Genomic DNA, 14,567 nt, shown 5'->3' on the forward strand with positions numbered 1-14,567 from the left:
TCTGCATAAAGCCGAAATTAAGGACAGGGCTGAGCAAAAACACTGTGGTATTAACAGATAGTGAAAAGAAAACCTGAAGCAATGGCTCAGATCTGAAGGAACTGCAAATTTAATGGGTTTAGAATTCAAAGCTATTCTCACACCAGGAAACAAAGGGGGAAATAATGTTTAAATCATGGTGGTTCATTAATTCAAAGATTCCCTTTTTCTTTTTCTTTTGTTTCTTTTTTTTTGTAACATTTTTACATCTCTAAAATTGGGATGAATTAATACAGCTGATCATAACATGTTGTCTTGTTCTTTAAAATATGTCAAATAACAGTGCATATTAAAATTGATGGTATATTTGGGGAATCTGGGTGACTCAGTTGGTTAAGCATCCAACTCTTGGTTACGGATCAGGTCCTGACCTCGTGTTTGATGGGTTGGAACCCTGCATCAGGCTCCATGCTGGCAGTGTGGAGCCTGCTTGGGATTCTCTCTCTCTCTCTCTCTCTCTCTCTCTCTCTGCTCCTCCTCTGCTCATGTTCTCTCTCTCAAAGTAAATAAGCTTTATAAAAATCAATTATATATTAAATTCAGTTAATTAAATAGGATATTTTCAATGACCTGTTTTTAAGCCTGTCCAAAGGGCTGCTTTCCAGTCATGCAGCATTACTATGCTGTCTTATCTGCATAAGACTTTGAATGGACAGGCTCCGTTCAGCCTCGGGGTTAGCCTTCCCTCCACGCTCCAGTCTGGTTAACTCTACAAATCTAGACTGACTGCAGGAAGCATCAGCCAGTTTCCCTACCCAGTGGCAGAGAGGCTGGAATCAAATCACATCAGCTTTCTGTCCTTGAGTCCTCTGATTGGCCTCCCCTTAAAACTGACTTGCCTTGTTTTTGAAGTTCGGTATACAGCAAAGCTTCCATTACAACCCTGCTGGTACAGCTCCCTGGATCTGTCCATCTCTGCTTCAAGAAAACCATTCCAAAGCTAAGCTTTGAGAAACACACTCAGAGGTGTAAATGTCCTGGCTCCTTTGCCCACCGCCATTTACATAGTTCTAGCTCTCTCTTACCTTTCTCTGTCAGAGTTCAACTGGTCTGTTTTCTGATCACAACAGAAAAATCATAGGAAGCCCAGCCAGTTTCATGATCCACTTTCATGAGCAACTTCTACAACAAAAATAACATTCACCTCCAAATCTTACAATGTGAGCCCATCACAATAAAATACAATTCTATGATGATGCCCCTGCCACACCATGCATGCATCACGTAACAGACACCTGTCATAAAGCGTGTAATCCTGTTTGGTCTGACATAAAAAGCTTGCATAAAGTGAGATTGAAAGTCAAGAAAAGAGAACCTCGAAATCTCAGGAAGAATCAAAAGGAAATGCACCAATAAGTCATTCAAAAAAATAGAAAAAAAAAAGAAATGTTAACCACACATAGAGCTATGTGGGAAAAGTTTATGCAAAGAACAACCAGGAATCACTTTGTTATTTCACATCAAAATTGCTTCCAACACCTTATTGTAATTATCAAGTTAGTTGATGCCAGACCACAGCACTGTTACACACACACACACACACACACACACACACACACACACTATCCTTTCTGAAAGGCTTAGACTGCAACTGAGAAATAAAGTTTCAAATTAAAAACAATTTAAGTGAATATAATCAATTACTTTGCTCCCTGGGGCCTCATTTCTTTTTTCCTTTTCAAAGCTTGATTCCCCCACTGCTTTCATAGGCCAAATTCCAAAGGCCTCTCCTTGGGATCCTACCTGAGACCAAACTGTGAATTTATTATCAGAATTCAACCCCAGTGCATTTCCTTGCACAGAAGAGATAGTACCACGAGGCTGCTTCATGAGTTTGCCCTGGGCTCATCACATTATTTAAAGAGATCCCACATGAAAAACTTCCCTAAAGACCAGTTAAACAAGAGACAAATAACCAGTCACAATATTCCTTGATAAGATCCTTAAAAATTATCTTTAATTGATGCCAAATATGAACAGATCATAAAGTGACAAAAGCAAGTGAAATTGCATAGATGAAAACTATGCGCTTCAGTTAGGCTCTCAGTTCGTAACATTCAATGTCCTCCACCTGACATATTGAACAGTTAGGGCAGGGGAAATGCACAGCAGGTGGAAATGAGACACGCCCTTCACTCAAGGTGTAAGCAACTGGCAAACTCAAGAAAGAAACTAGTGCTTTTTCAGCTTCAATGGTTTGTTGTCCTGACGGTGCACTTTAAATTAATACCACTCAATTTTTAGTTTTGAACCTTGGTGATACCATTATCTTTAATGTTAGAGGTATGTCACGTAGAGTCCATGCTGTCAGCTTACAGCTGCTGCCTCAAACAGCTCCCAGACAGTGCACTGATGAGAAGAAAGGTGTTTCTGCAGGTTTTGGAGAGAAGACAACTTTTGACCTGGAATATTTTGCAAGGGGTCTTTTGTGTTTTGTTTTCTTTCCTTGCACCATTTCTTCTTCTCTGATTATGGTACAAAACACTTCTAGACTCTGTGAAGTCTCATGTCATAAAAAGTAAACTCCTAGTTGGCTCCGACATAAAAATCACTGGGACTAGGGCTAATCTCCTTAAAGCTAATAGTCCTGAGGTCAGCAGGGCCTCCCCCCTTATGTACACATTGGACTTCCCAAGGAAACCCATGGTCGTTTTGCCTGAGCAAAGAGACTGGCGTTAAATCCCAAGACTTCTGAGCCTTACACTTATACCCTGAATGAGTTCACACAGTGACCCAAGGTAATGGAACAGTTTTGGTTAACAACTCAGCTCCTGTCCACTTCTTTACAAAAAATGGTAAGTAAAGTACATTCTTCTGAGATTTACCTGAGTCATGCTGAACATGTTCGCATATACCCTGAAATTCCGTGATATAAATACGAGTATTAATACACCGCATGGTGGATGAGAGGTCACCTCCTGAGATTGCAATTCAGCTTGGATTGCGTCTGGTTTAAAAATTTGTATTTATTTGTCTTCTTGAAATGAACAGAAACATAGAAAGACTTCATCCTTTCTTGACAAAATGGGAAGATAAAATGGCTGTTTGGCAGTTTATATTCTTTCTAACAATTCTATACCATGGATGGTTACCACCCACCAATTCTCACCACTCCCAGGAATGAGTTGTCCCTGGAAGAAAATGGGGAATTGCCTTCTGTTAATGTGCTCTTTCTCCTTCTTGTCCAAGGCAATCTACCAAACAAGGAATTCAATTGTAAAATTGTTTAAAAGCATGTGTTTTGAGGTCTCCTATACTGAAAGGGAGGGTTAGGAAACTATTTTTATGGACTCTTCAGATGTTAACTAATTTGAAAAAATCTGTAACTCTACACAACATGAAGAAGGCCCTTTATGGACTAAACCAAATTTCTACTTAAAGAAATCTTCTCACTTACCATTTACATGTTTGTCTGTGTTCTAATTCTCAAGTGAGTAAAGATTATGATGTCACCTGTGCTTTGGTTCCACCACAGTTGTACAATTTTAGAGAAATGACTGTCCATCAGCCATATTCCAGAAGAATATGCCATTGGTTCATTTGATTTTGCTAGGCTAACTCACTCATGCACCCTAGTGAACTGCTCTAACTGGTAATCAGCACTCTATTTCTTCAGGGGGAGCGAGGGAAGGCTGTACACAGATGGGGAAGAGGAGTTGCAAAAACAAAAAGCTTTCCTGGCTACAATCTGTCTTCTCTAAATCTGAGGACAGAGGAAATTAATGTCTTTGGTCTCTCTCGAATTCAGATCACTTGAGGTGAGTTAACCCCTTCAGAGATGCTGGGATGGCTAACAGCCCTGGTGTGACCCAGCCCTTCCACTTCCAACCCTATTGAACTAGGGCCCCCAAGCACTGGAAGAGCTGAGCTATGGCTATCAGCAATGTCAGAAAGTCTCTCCTTTTGGAGAAAACAAGCATTCAGGACATGAGCTATTAAAGCTCAAGATCGAGGAAGGGGACTGAAAGGTAAAAATCCCACTACAATAAATATAAGTAAACCAAAAGATAGTCATTCCTTAATAGGCAGTTTTGTTAAGTGCACCTTCAGGTCTACAAAAACATTTCAGCACATTATAGTGCGAGGGGTAAGAGCTTTGTCAAACTTCGCATGCCTATGCTACACAGATAATCCCTGTACTCCATTCCTACTGACTTGGTTGCAATGAGCTACAGATGGATAAGCAGCATTCATTTCCCCCCTACCACCCAAATTCGTAACAACTCTTCCCCAATCCCAGGCCAACAGGCTCATGCATGCAGCCCTTTTTCCTGTAACACATGCAGAAGAACCCCAGTCCAGCGAATCTATGAGAGGTATACCAGGTAGCCAAAACCAGTCTGATCAGTCTTGGTCCCATTTTCTCATCCTCTGACCCATCCATCCCACAGTACTGAGTGGATTATTGCTGTTGACGGAGTGCAGCGTTTCAAGTTCTGTGTGTCCTAGACCTCCAAGTCTAAATAAAAGATCAAGATATCCCCAGAATTTTGGGGGAGGTTGGCTTTGTTTTCCCAAACTGGAGATTTTTAAGCAGGTAGGAGAGGAATAGCCAGGATAAGTCAAAGTTCAAAAGAGAAGGAAACATCACAGCGGAGGGTTTAATGCCCTGTGGTCAGATGCTGTGCAGTCCTTGGCCCCTTGTCTTCCATGATGTTACATCAGTCTTACAGATTCTCAAAAGCCGCACAGGAAAGTAAAATATCCATGTTCTTTCTTTCAACTGAGTCAGCCAGCCTGGGTGTTACTCTAGCTTCTTGGTTTATTGCCTCCCTGCTAGTTCTAGGACAGGTGGGGGAAGGGACAGAAGTAACAGGGAGGATTCCCGAAGAAGCAGGGCAGGAATGTAAGGTGGGCAGGGTGGGCAGCAGCAGGCAGCCACATGCTAAGTGCAGAATGAAGATTCCCCACCTCGGTGTCTTTAAAAAGGCTGTGAGTGCCTCTCCATTGGTGGACAGCTGCCAGGCCCCAGAGGCCTGTGTTACGTGGTTCTCTTTCAGCTAGACCTAGAGTCCCCAGCATTCTCTGGGCTGGGTGCCTGGGGCAGCAGAAGTTAGATGCTCAGCCTGTGAAGCGACTGCCAGGTAGGAAGAGCATAGGTGCATCATAGAAAATATCTGAAGGGAGTGGGCCGGGAGGGAAGACCCAGGGAAGGTTATTATATACGGAGTGTTCCCACATCCACACTGATGCCTAAAGAGAACAGACCATCAGAGGTTTGCAGAGTGCTGTTGCTAACAGAGGAGAAATACAGAACTTTGCAAGGAACACTACATTGGACCTGAGGAAGCCTTTCACATCCAGAGTGGCCCTCGACAGGAAACAGATTTCCAAAAACTTGATATTGGCTTCTGGTGGAGAAGAGGGAGAAAACGGGCTCCTGGTTCATGTCCAGAGTGATGATCGGTCTCAGGTCCCAGTGCACATCCCAGATCAGGCTGCCAAAGGGACCAAGTCCAGTGGATGGCCAGGGAGACAGCACCCTCCTGGATCTCTTCTCTCCTGGGTACAGGATGGGGTGGTCTTCTCACAGTGGTGAAGTGAGACAGGGAGGGTGGAGAAAGCAAAAGCAAAATATCTGTGCCTCAACCCTTCCTCCCTTTTGTTACATAACTTCTCAGCTGTGTTAATGGAGGCACTTTCTGCAGTTCACTGTGGGTACAGGATAAAGGCACTAAGCAACTATTAAATCAATTGGTTGAGTTTCTTCAGGGAGCCTCAAGGGGAGGGCTGAAGTCTCTACAGACCTCAAATCATGACTGCAAAAAGAAATCAGCTCTGCTTTGGATGCATACAAGAGATAAACATGTTCATTTACATCCTAAGAATGCACCAAAAACATGCAGTATTGCACCTTTTTTTGTTTGTTTGTTTGTTTGTTTGTTTGTTTTGCTTGTGTTTATTTTCAGCTAGAAAGAATACCTGTTCTTAGGTGTTGCTATATATACCTTGATGACTTATTTAGTTTTCCACATAGCTTCCCTTTAAGGGATGGGCATATTGGTCCTCTCTCTGCCTACACCTGCACAGAAACCTGACATTTCCCTGAGCAAAGGCAGGAAAATCAACTGAGTGGCCCCCACCCCCCACCCCCCATTATTTTCTTTTGGGCCCTTCATCCCACAAACTTTTAATTTTTATGATTTAAATTTTTTTTACTGAAATCATGCATTAATTAATTCAAGGTACACCTTAATCAAATAGGCCATAATGCTGAATAAGAGAACATGCTTTGAGCTCCAAAAAGTTATTGTTCCCATCTGACTAACATATGCACTTAAATACAGTACTTTATTTACTAATAAAATAGTTAATAAATGAAGGAGTGCACTTTCGGTGAATGCAAATGAAAAAAGGATCTATTTTTAGAAGAGTTGATTCCAACGTAAGCTTATCCCCTATTGTCTGAGTTAACGTTCTTGGCATGCGATTATAAAATAAATATGATCAGATTCAAACATGCTTACATTTAGTTCCATTTGTGCTCTCTTGCAATAAGGAGGCTAAGATTTTACATCCAGTTCTGGAGGCCAGGGGTCAGGGTGCAGGACTGGTGAGAAAAGACCTGTGTTTGGCTCACCTGCAGTTGAGAAATTTAGCAGCACTGCAGACGAATCAGTTAATTTACTTCAGTTTTCTTTTTTCTTAGAGAATAGTATGGATGAGCAGGGGAAATGGGGCAGAGGGAAAATCCCTGCAGACCAGGACCAGTATCAGATGTATAAGGTGCTTTATGAACCAGTCTTAAATAATTTTGTGTGCATGTATGTGCACTTGTGGGGGTTTTCACCTTGTAATATATGGTTGGGATGATCAAAACAAATACAACATTTGTTCATTGCCCCTTTTGGCTGGTATATCATGTTACATATAATACATCAGATGCACTGTCTTAAATGTGCTGTGCAGTTTGCAAAAGTTTTATAATGGAGTCCCATGCAAATTTAAATTTTATATTTCTAAGTGATCGTCTGGTTTTTAGTAAAAGAAAAAAGTTAAAGAAGCCAAAGGATTAAAAATGTTTCAGTATGGGGAAGCATATGAATCTTATTTTACCTAGACTAGCTCATGGACTGAATTGTTTTAAACCAGTTTTAGAAAATACACTTTCTTTTCCCATTTTTTAATAAAATGAAAATAGTTTCTTTTTGCATGAATCTTGAAAGCTTCTGGTTCACCATCCCCCCATTCCTCAATGCAACAATGCATTGACAGTTAAACAGAGCATTCAAAGGCTATTTAGTAAAGTATCTACAAACAGTGACGTGGGTCACTAGGTTTTTGTTCTTTTTTTTTTTTTTTAAGTCTTTCAAGCTGATAAGTGGGGCATTTTTTTAGTTTGATTGGCTTTTTAAACATCGGTGAGTAGCTTGCTCTTATTAACGCAGTTTTGGTTAGCTGTGGTGCAATTGCCAGTTCTGATATTGGCCTGTCTATAATGGGCTATGCTATTATTCATATCCTCTTCGATCTCCATGTACTCAGATTTGCTGATAGTAGAGGAACTGCGCCGACTGAGGTCACTGTCAGAGGCTAAATTAGGGGAGCTAACGTGGAGCAACTGAGCCTGCTCTTCCCCCTCAGTTTCTCGGTGGTAGAAATAGTTGAAATTGGACACAATGACAGGTACGGGCAGGGCAATTGTCAGCACACCAGCGATGGCACACAAGGAGCCCACGATCTTGCCTCCAATTGTCACAGGGTACATGTCACCGTATCCTACAGTGGTCATGGACACCACCGCCCACCAGAAAGCATCGGGGATACTGGAGAAGTGCGACTCAGCTTCTTCCGCCTCGGCAAAATACACTGCACTAGAAAACAGTATGACCCCAATGAAGAGGAAAAAGATGAGCAGCCCTAGCTCTCTCATACTAGCTTTGAGGGTCTGGCCCAGAATCTGGAGGCCCTTAGAGTGCCGGGAGAGTTTGAAGATTCTAAAAACCCTTACCAACCGGATGACCCTGAGGATGGCCAGTGAAGTGGCCTGCTCGCCCTTCTGGTTTCCCTCCTGCTCAGCTATCTCGGTGCCTAGGGTGATGAAATAAGGGATGATGGCCACAATGTCGATGAAGTTCATGATGTTTTTGAAGAAGTCTGTCTTGCTGGGGCAGGCGAAGAAGCGCACCACCAGCTCAAAGGAGAACCAGATGATGCATAGGGTTTCCACGATGAAGAAGGGGTCCGTGAAGATGTTGGAATTGTAGATCACCGTAGTGTTGTCGATGCGGTGCACGGTGCCTGTGAAGTCCTTGTCATCCTTCAGCTCAGGTAGAGTCTCCAGGCAAAAGATGACGATGGAGATGAGAATGACCATGACGGAGACGATGGCGATGACCCGGGCGGGCCCCGAGCTCTCAGGGTACTCGAAGAGCAGCCACACCTGGCGCTGGTATTCCTTCTCGGGCAGGGGGCGCTCCTCCTCCTTGATGAAGCCCTCGTCCTCCCGGAACTTCTCCATGGCCTCCTCGCCCAGCTCGTAAAATTTGATCTCCTCGGAGAACATGTCCAGGGGCACGTTGACCGGCCTCCGCAGGCGGCCTCCCGACTGGTAGTAGTAGAGGATGGCGTCGAAGCTCGGCCGGTTGCGGTCGAAGAAGTACTCGTTCCTCAGGGGGTCGAAGTAGCGCATGCGTTTCTTAGGATTGCCCAGCAGTGTGTTGGGGAACTGCGCCAGGGTCTTGAGCTGCGTTTCGAAGCGCAGCCCGGAGATGTTGATCACCACGCGCTCGCAGCACTCGTGGTCCTCGTGCTCCGCCGGCCGGGGGTAGCTGCCTTCCTGGGGGTGGCCCGGGGCGGCCGAAGCCTCGTCCACGTTCTCTCCGGACATCACCGTCATGGTGGAAGCGGGGCACAGGGGTGAGAGACCAGGAGAGGGCCGGGGGTGGGAAGCAGCGGGAGAGGAGGGGTGGGGGGGACCCAAGCGCCCCCCCCACCGGAGTGCGCGTCTCCCCCCACGTTCAGGGGGAGGGGCTTCAAAACCAGCAGGTGGAGAGATCTATGACTTCCCTTCTCGTTACCTTCCCCTCTACCCTGTCTTTTGCTCAGTTTGGAATCCCCCCTCGCCTGCAGCCCGGGTGCAGCTTTTTGTCGTGGGGGGGGGGGAGGGTTGGTATTTCTTCCTGCTGGAAGGTGTCTTAACGCAGTGCCGTTCTAGCGGACCCGGCCATCCATTCGGGGGTCACCCTGGCCACCCCTCCCCTCTGCGACCCTCCTAGGACCGGGTGCAGAGCCAGCTCAGCAGATCCCTTTGCCTGCCACCCCTTTTGCTTCTCCTCGGCTCTCCCCCCTCCTACCCCTCTTCGCCTGCCGCCTTCTAAGCTCCCACCAGGGCGATCGATGGACGCTGCAGAGAAATAGAAAGTGATACGGGGGTAGAAAATCAGAAGCATTCAGATGGGACGGACCTACAGACACCGAAGAGCACAGACCTCTAGCTTGTTTAGAAAGCACTGGACTCTTGCTAGGGTTAGCACATACACACAGACAGACACACGCAGACACCCGGAAATCCAAGTTTGGGCTCTTCCATCCCACTTTCCCCAATGCCCAACAGCCGATCTGTTTACAACTTCGTTAAACTAAAGATCGGGAAAGCGCCGAGAGACGCTGAGGGAGCTCTAGGTCCCGGGCAGCATCCCCACACCCCTGACTTCTCCCACCCGGTGCTCCTACCCCCGCTTCTGCAGCCCCGGACGGGGGAGCCCCCTACCTGGCCGGCCGGCTTGGCGCAGGGGCGGTGCTGAGTCGGCGGAGAGCCCGAGTCGGAATGCGGCAGGTCGCCTTTGCAGTACCCGGCGGGAGCGGCGACCGGCTCCGCGGCAGCATCCGAGAGGCGCTTGGCAAAGTCGCCGCCCTCGCCCCCTCGTCCTACGCCCCTTCAGTGGGACAATCGACTGAGTGAGCCACTACGGCGGAAATGTCCGTTCCCTACCCCCATTCTCACCGGTTGCCAACAACCTAGAGACGCCGTCCTCTCGCTGGTGCAGGGAGTTCCGGAGGATGCGGGGCGGAAAAGCAAAATGCCACCCTCTCCCGAGGCTCGGAAGCAAATGACGATAAACAGCACTCTCGCCCCCTCCTAACACTTATGGGAGCCCTTGATTCGATCCTGAAGGAGGCGGGCGAGCAAGAGCTTGGATCTACATGGCTCTCGGATCCCCTCCGCTTCCCGCACCCCAGCGTGGACCTCGCTGAGGCTCCGCGGTGCGCGTGGAGCCGTCAGGAGCTCCGAGTGGGGCAGGGTGCGTGCGGCGGCGGGTCCGCTCGGTCCATTTCTGGGCGCTGCAAGATCAGCAGAAACCTGAGAAAGCGCCTGGAATGCGGAGCAGCGATTGGCCCACTCGGGCGTGGGTTGGGGAGGGCGGGGGAGGGCAGGAGCGAGGAGGTAGATGGAAAATATGAGGGGGTGGCTTGGCAGAGGGGGGTTGTCATTCAGTTCCCACCCTTGCCGGAACAGCTTTTTCCTTCTCTTGCCAGAAAAGCCGACCACCAATTCTCCTTCCCTTATGGTGCACAGCCCCGCAAATGCACGCTCCCTGGCCGCGACCTTCCCCGGGAATTGCACATTAGAAATGGTCAGGTCCGACGCAATGCAGGCGGCGGTGTTCCTGGCAAAACTCCTCGGATGGGCTTGCGTTTGTGCAGTCCCACGATAATCGCCTTCTGCCGCCATGCTCTGCGTGCCATCCCGGCCCTCCCGCAGGGGTCTCTCTGCAGGGGTGACCCAGCTTGTCTCTGCCTGACGGGCAGAGATGCGCACCTTGGGGAGAGCTCTGCAGTTGAGGCTCACTGTGGGTGTGTTGTATGTGGTGTCACTGCGAGGCGGCGGTGCTAAGAGGCTGTCCCTCCTTGACCTACGATGGGAGTTGAAGTTTTCTTACGATCAGATTATTCTGAAATACGGAGAATGCGATTTGTGGACAACCAAAGGCTTCGTGGGTCTGTGGGGCTGTCTGCCAACTTGATGCTAATTGGGACGAATCTGAGAAGCAAGTCGCCTGCCCACCTCCCACCTACGTCCCTCCTCCCGTAGCCACTTTTCTCGGCCTAGTGCCTCCACAAAGCCACTTGCAAGGCTTGCAACTTCTTCGGGAAAGGGTCCGCGCGGAGGTTCAGGGCAGCACGAGCCGGGGGCGTGCGCGGTGCACTCGGAGTGCGGCTACAGCTGCGCCCCCAGACGTGCTACGCCTCGGCGCCCGCAGCGCGCGAGAAGGCAGCGGGCAGCTCGGGTACTTCAACTGCTACGGAGTCTCCGAGGAGGATGCAAGAACCCGGAGTCACCGCTGATTGGTTCCCCCGCTGCTTTGGGACCACCCTTCCACCACCGAGGATCGCGTTGCCTGCCGCCTACACCAGCCACCACTTTAATCAAAGCCAATGATTGTATCCTCCCCACTCTATTGTGGCTAGTGGAAAGCAGGGGCCTGTGTGGGGTTGCCCAGGCAGTGCACCGATTCTGGGTACGGAACTAGTTAAACCCCTCCTCCAGATTCAGACTCCAGCATTCCTTTCAGAAAAAGAATATTTGTTCCCTCCACTCCTCCGGATTCATACCCTACCCTTTTCTTTTACGAACAATGAGTTCTCCTAAACTCCTCCGAACCATATTAAACACTGCCATTTCCCTACCTTCCACACACAATATTCCTGTACCCTACTAACTCCAAGGTTTCCTGCCTTCCTGTGCTACTGCTTTATTACAGGAAGGAAGAGACTGAAGGAGGAAGGGAGGAAAGAAGGAAAGAATGAAGGAAGGAAAAAAGGAAGGAAGGAAGGAGCTGTGTACTGAAATACGACTGGCAAGTCCCCTGTTTCTGCTTTTGCTGCTGCTGCTGTTACATCCACATCAATAATAACCCTACTAGACCTGATGAACATTTCCTGACCATGTCCCAGTAATACTGGGCTTCCTTACTCTGCTTTTGCACCTCCTTCTGCCTGTAACTCCCTTCCTTCTTTTAAAGGCCTCCAAGACTGTCATCTCCCTAGCCTCATGTGGATTGCACTTGCCTTGATTCACCATTTGGAGATTTTCTTAAGAGAAGAGATTTGCAGACCGCATGGGATCTCAGGTCCCGAAATTCAGGGCTTTGTTAGGAATAATAAAATCCAGAGGTTTACACCAAGGAATTGGAAGAATGGTATTGAGCTAAGAATTCAACATTCTGGATGCAAACCCACCATTGATAGGGGTCTAAAGATATGTATTCGCTCAAATATTTGCTCAGTCTCAGCTGTGTGTCAGTCTTGCTCAGCACTGCAGACACAGTAATGACTAAGATATGCAAGGTTCCAGACCTCACAGAACTTACATTCTGGTGGGAGAGACAGACATTATAATGTTAGGTAAAGCAAATTAAGAAAAGGGTATATGGAGTGACAAATATAAGTCTGAATGGATAGGAAAAGCCTTTGCATAAGTAACAGTTAAACAAAGAAATTCAAGGAGAGAACAGGGGCTCCTGGGTGGCTCAGTCAGTTAAGGGTCCAGCTTCAGTTCAGGTCATGATATCGCAGTTCATGAGTTTGAGCCCTGCCTTGGGCTCTGTGCTGACAGCTCAGAGCCTGGAGCCTGCTTCAGATTCTGTGTCTCCTTCTCTCTCTGCCCCTCCCCTGCTCCCATTCTGTCTCTCTCTGTCTCACAAAAATAAATAAACATTAAATTTTTTTAGAAAAAGAAGAGAGAGAACAGGGAATCAGAAAAACAGAAGCATAGATATAAGAGCAAATGCAAAGATCCCAAGGCAGAGACAAGTTAGCATATTTGGGAAACAAAGGAGCACCAGTGTGGCAAGAAAGAAGTAGCCAAAGAAGGGTGTTGCAGAAGGTAGGTCAGAAAAGTAGGGAGGGACCAAATCATGTAAAGCCTCTTAAGCCACTGTAAGAATATTTCATTTAGTAATATAATATGTTCCATGTAGTAATATAATATGATTTGCCATTTTAAAGATTATTCTGGTTACTGGAAACAGGCATGAGGTTGGAAGTTATTAAGTAGTACAGGCAATGATGGCTTAAACAAGCAAGGTACTGGTAGGCTTGTGAGAAGTGGTTGGAATAGAATTACATTTTGAAAATAGAGATGGCAGGATTTGGGATGTGGGGGAAAGAAACATTTCAAGAACATCTCCTAGGTTTGTAGCCTTAGTAACTAGGTGGATGGTGATGTAATTTACTGGAGGAGTGAATTGGACAGCTTCTCTCTCACCAGAATGTGAGCTACACAAAGTCTTGGACCTTGTGTATCTTGGTTATTACTGTATTGGACAGTAATAACCTCAGATTCAGTAAACCTCTCCTCAGATTCCCTCCACTTTTCCATTCCTTTTGCCCTGAGGCCACTTGCCTTGCTTTGGCTGCTGCTGGAACACACAACTCTGCATGGGCAGCAGATTTCTGCCTCCTGAGGTTGACCACACTGCAATGATTTGGATTTCTCAAGACTGGAAGAAGGTCCAGGTGAGCAGCACAGCTATTTGGAGGCATTAATTAAATGGACCAGTGAGAGCTTGCCCAGTAGTAGATATGAGATAAAATGAAGCCTATAGATAAATTTCCTCTCCTTTAATCTTTTCAGGGTCAAACAACTACATAATCTAGTGACAGGGATGCATATCTCTGTGGCTCATGAACCAGCTGCCAACTTGGTAACTCAACACCCTATATTTGAACTTTATCTTCCCTATCTCACTTCCACTGTCCTTACTCTCACTGCATGGGGATCTTACCTTCCACTAAATCATAAGTCTTGTCTCAGGTTCTGTTTTGTAGGGAAACTGAGCTGAAGAAGAAGGAATCCAAACATTGGTTTGAGACACGTTAAGTTTGTTAAATACCCAAATGAAGATATTGAGTAGGAAGTTGGGCATGTGAGTCTAGAGTTCAGAGGAAAGGTCTGGATAGATCAGGATTTGTCAGCCTCAACACTGTTGATCTTTGGGCTGGATATCTTTTTGTTGTGGAGGGCGTTTTCATTTTGTTGTCCTGTGAATTTTAGGATGCTCAGTAGCATCCCTGGCCTTTAGTCACTAGCTGCCAGTAGCACCTGCTCCCAGTTCTGACAATAAAAAAATGTCTCTAGACATTGCCAAATGTCCCCTCAGGGGCACTAAGAGCTACTAGGGCGGATGGTAGTTAAATCCAGAGTACTGGACTAAAGCACTTGGACTTGAAGGTAGAAGGATAAGAGGACATGTCCAGGGATTTTGCTTCAGGATATTCTAATTCTAGGGACCGAAAATAGGAGGAAAAGCCAGCAAAAAATGACTGGTAAGGTAAGCAAACCAGGATAGTATAGGGTCTGTCAAAGCAAATGAGTAGTATTTCAGCAGAGACAGAACAATTTTGTTAAATACTGCTGATAAGATGAATAGAATGCAGAACTCGCAATTGACTATTGGCTCTAGAAAATTTGAACTGATAATAGATTAAGAAAGGAAAACTGACGACAGTGGGTAAAATGAACTCTTGGAATTTGGGGGTCAATCAGGAAAAGAAAAATGGAGTAAAAGCTGAAGGAAGGTAAA

The 14,567-nt window shown here is 46.5% G+C and overlaps 1 protein-coding gene across 1 annotated transcript; it reads right to left on the reverse strand.

The window, feature by feature from the left end:
* Positions 1-1,974: 1,974 nt before the first annotated feature.
* KCNA1 (potassium voltage-gated channel subfamily A member 1) lies at positions 1,975-10,783 on the reverse strand. The gene is made up of 2 exons (XM_019464787.2): positions 9,752-10,783; positions 1,975-9,385 (listed from the first exon to the last, which is right to left on the reverse strand). Exon 2 carries the CDS (start codon positions 8,876-8,878, stop codon positions 7,391-7,393), a length of 1,488 nt encoding a protein of 495 aa, XP_019320332.1. The 5' UTR covers positions 8,879-9,385; positions 9,752-10,783; the 3' UTR covers positions 1,975-7,390.
* Between the last annotated feature and the right edge of the window lie 3,784 nt (positions 10,784-14,567).

Source organism: Panthera pardus, unplaced genomic scaffold (assembly GCF_024362965.1).
Source record: "Panthera pardus isolate Hobbes unplaced genomic scaffold, ASM2436296v1 HiC_scaffold_6, whole genome shotgun sequence".
Lineage (NCBI taxonomy): Eukaryota > Metazoa > Chordata > Mammalia > Carnivora > Felidae > Panthera > Panthera pardus.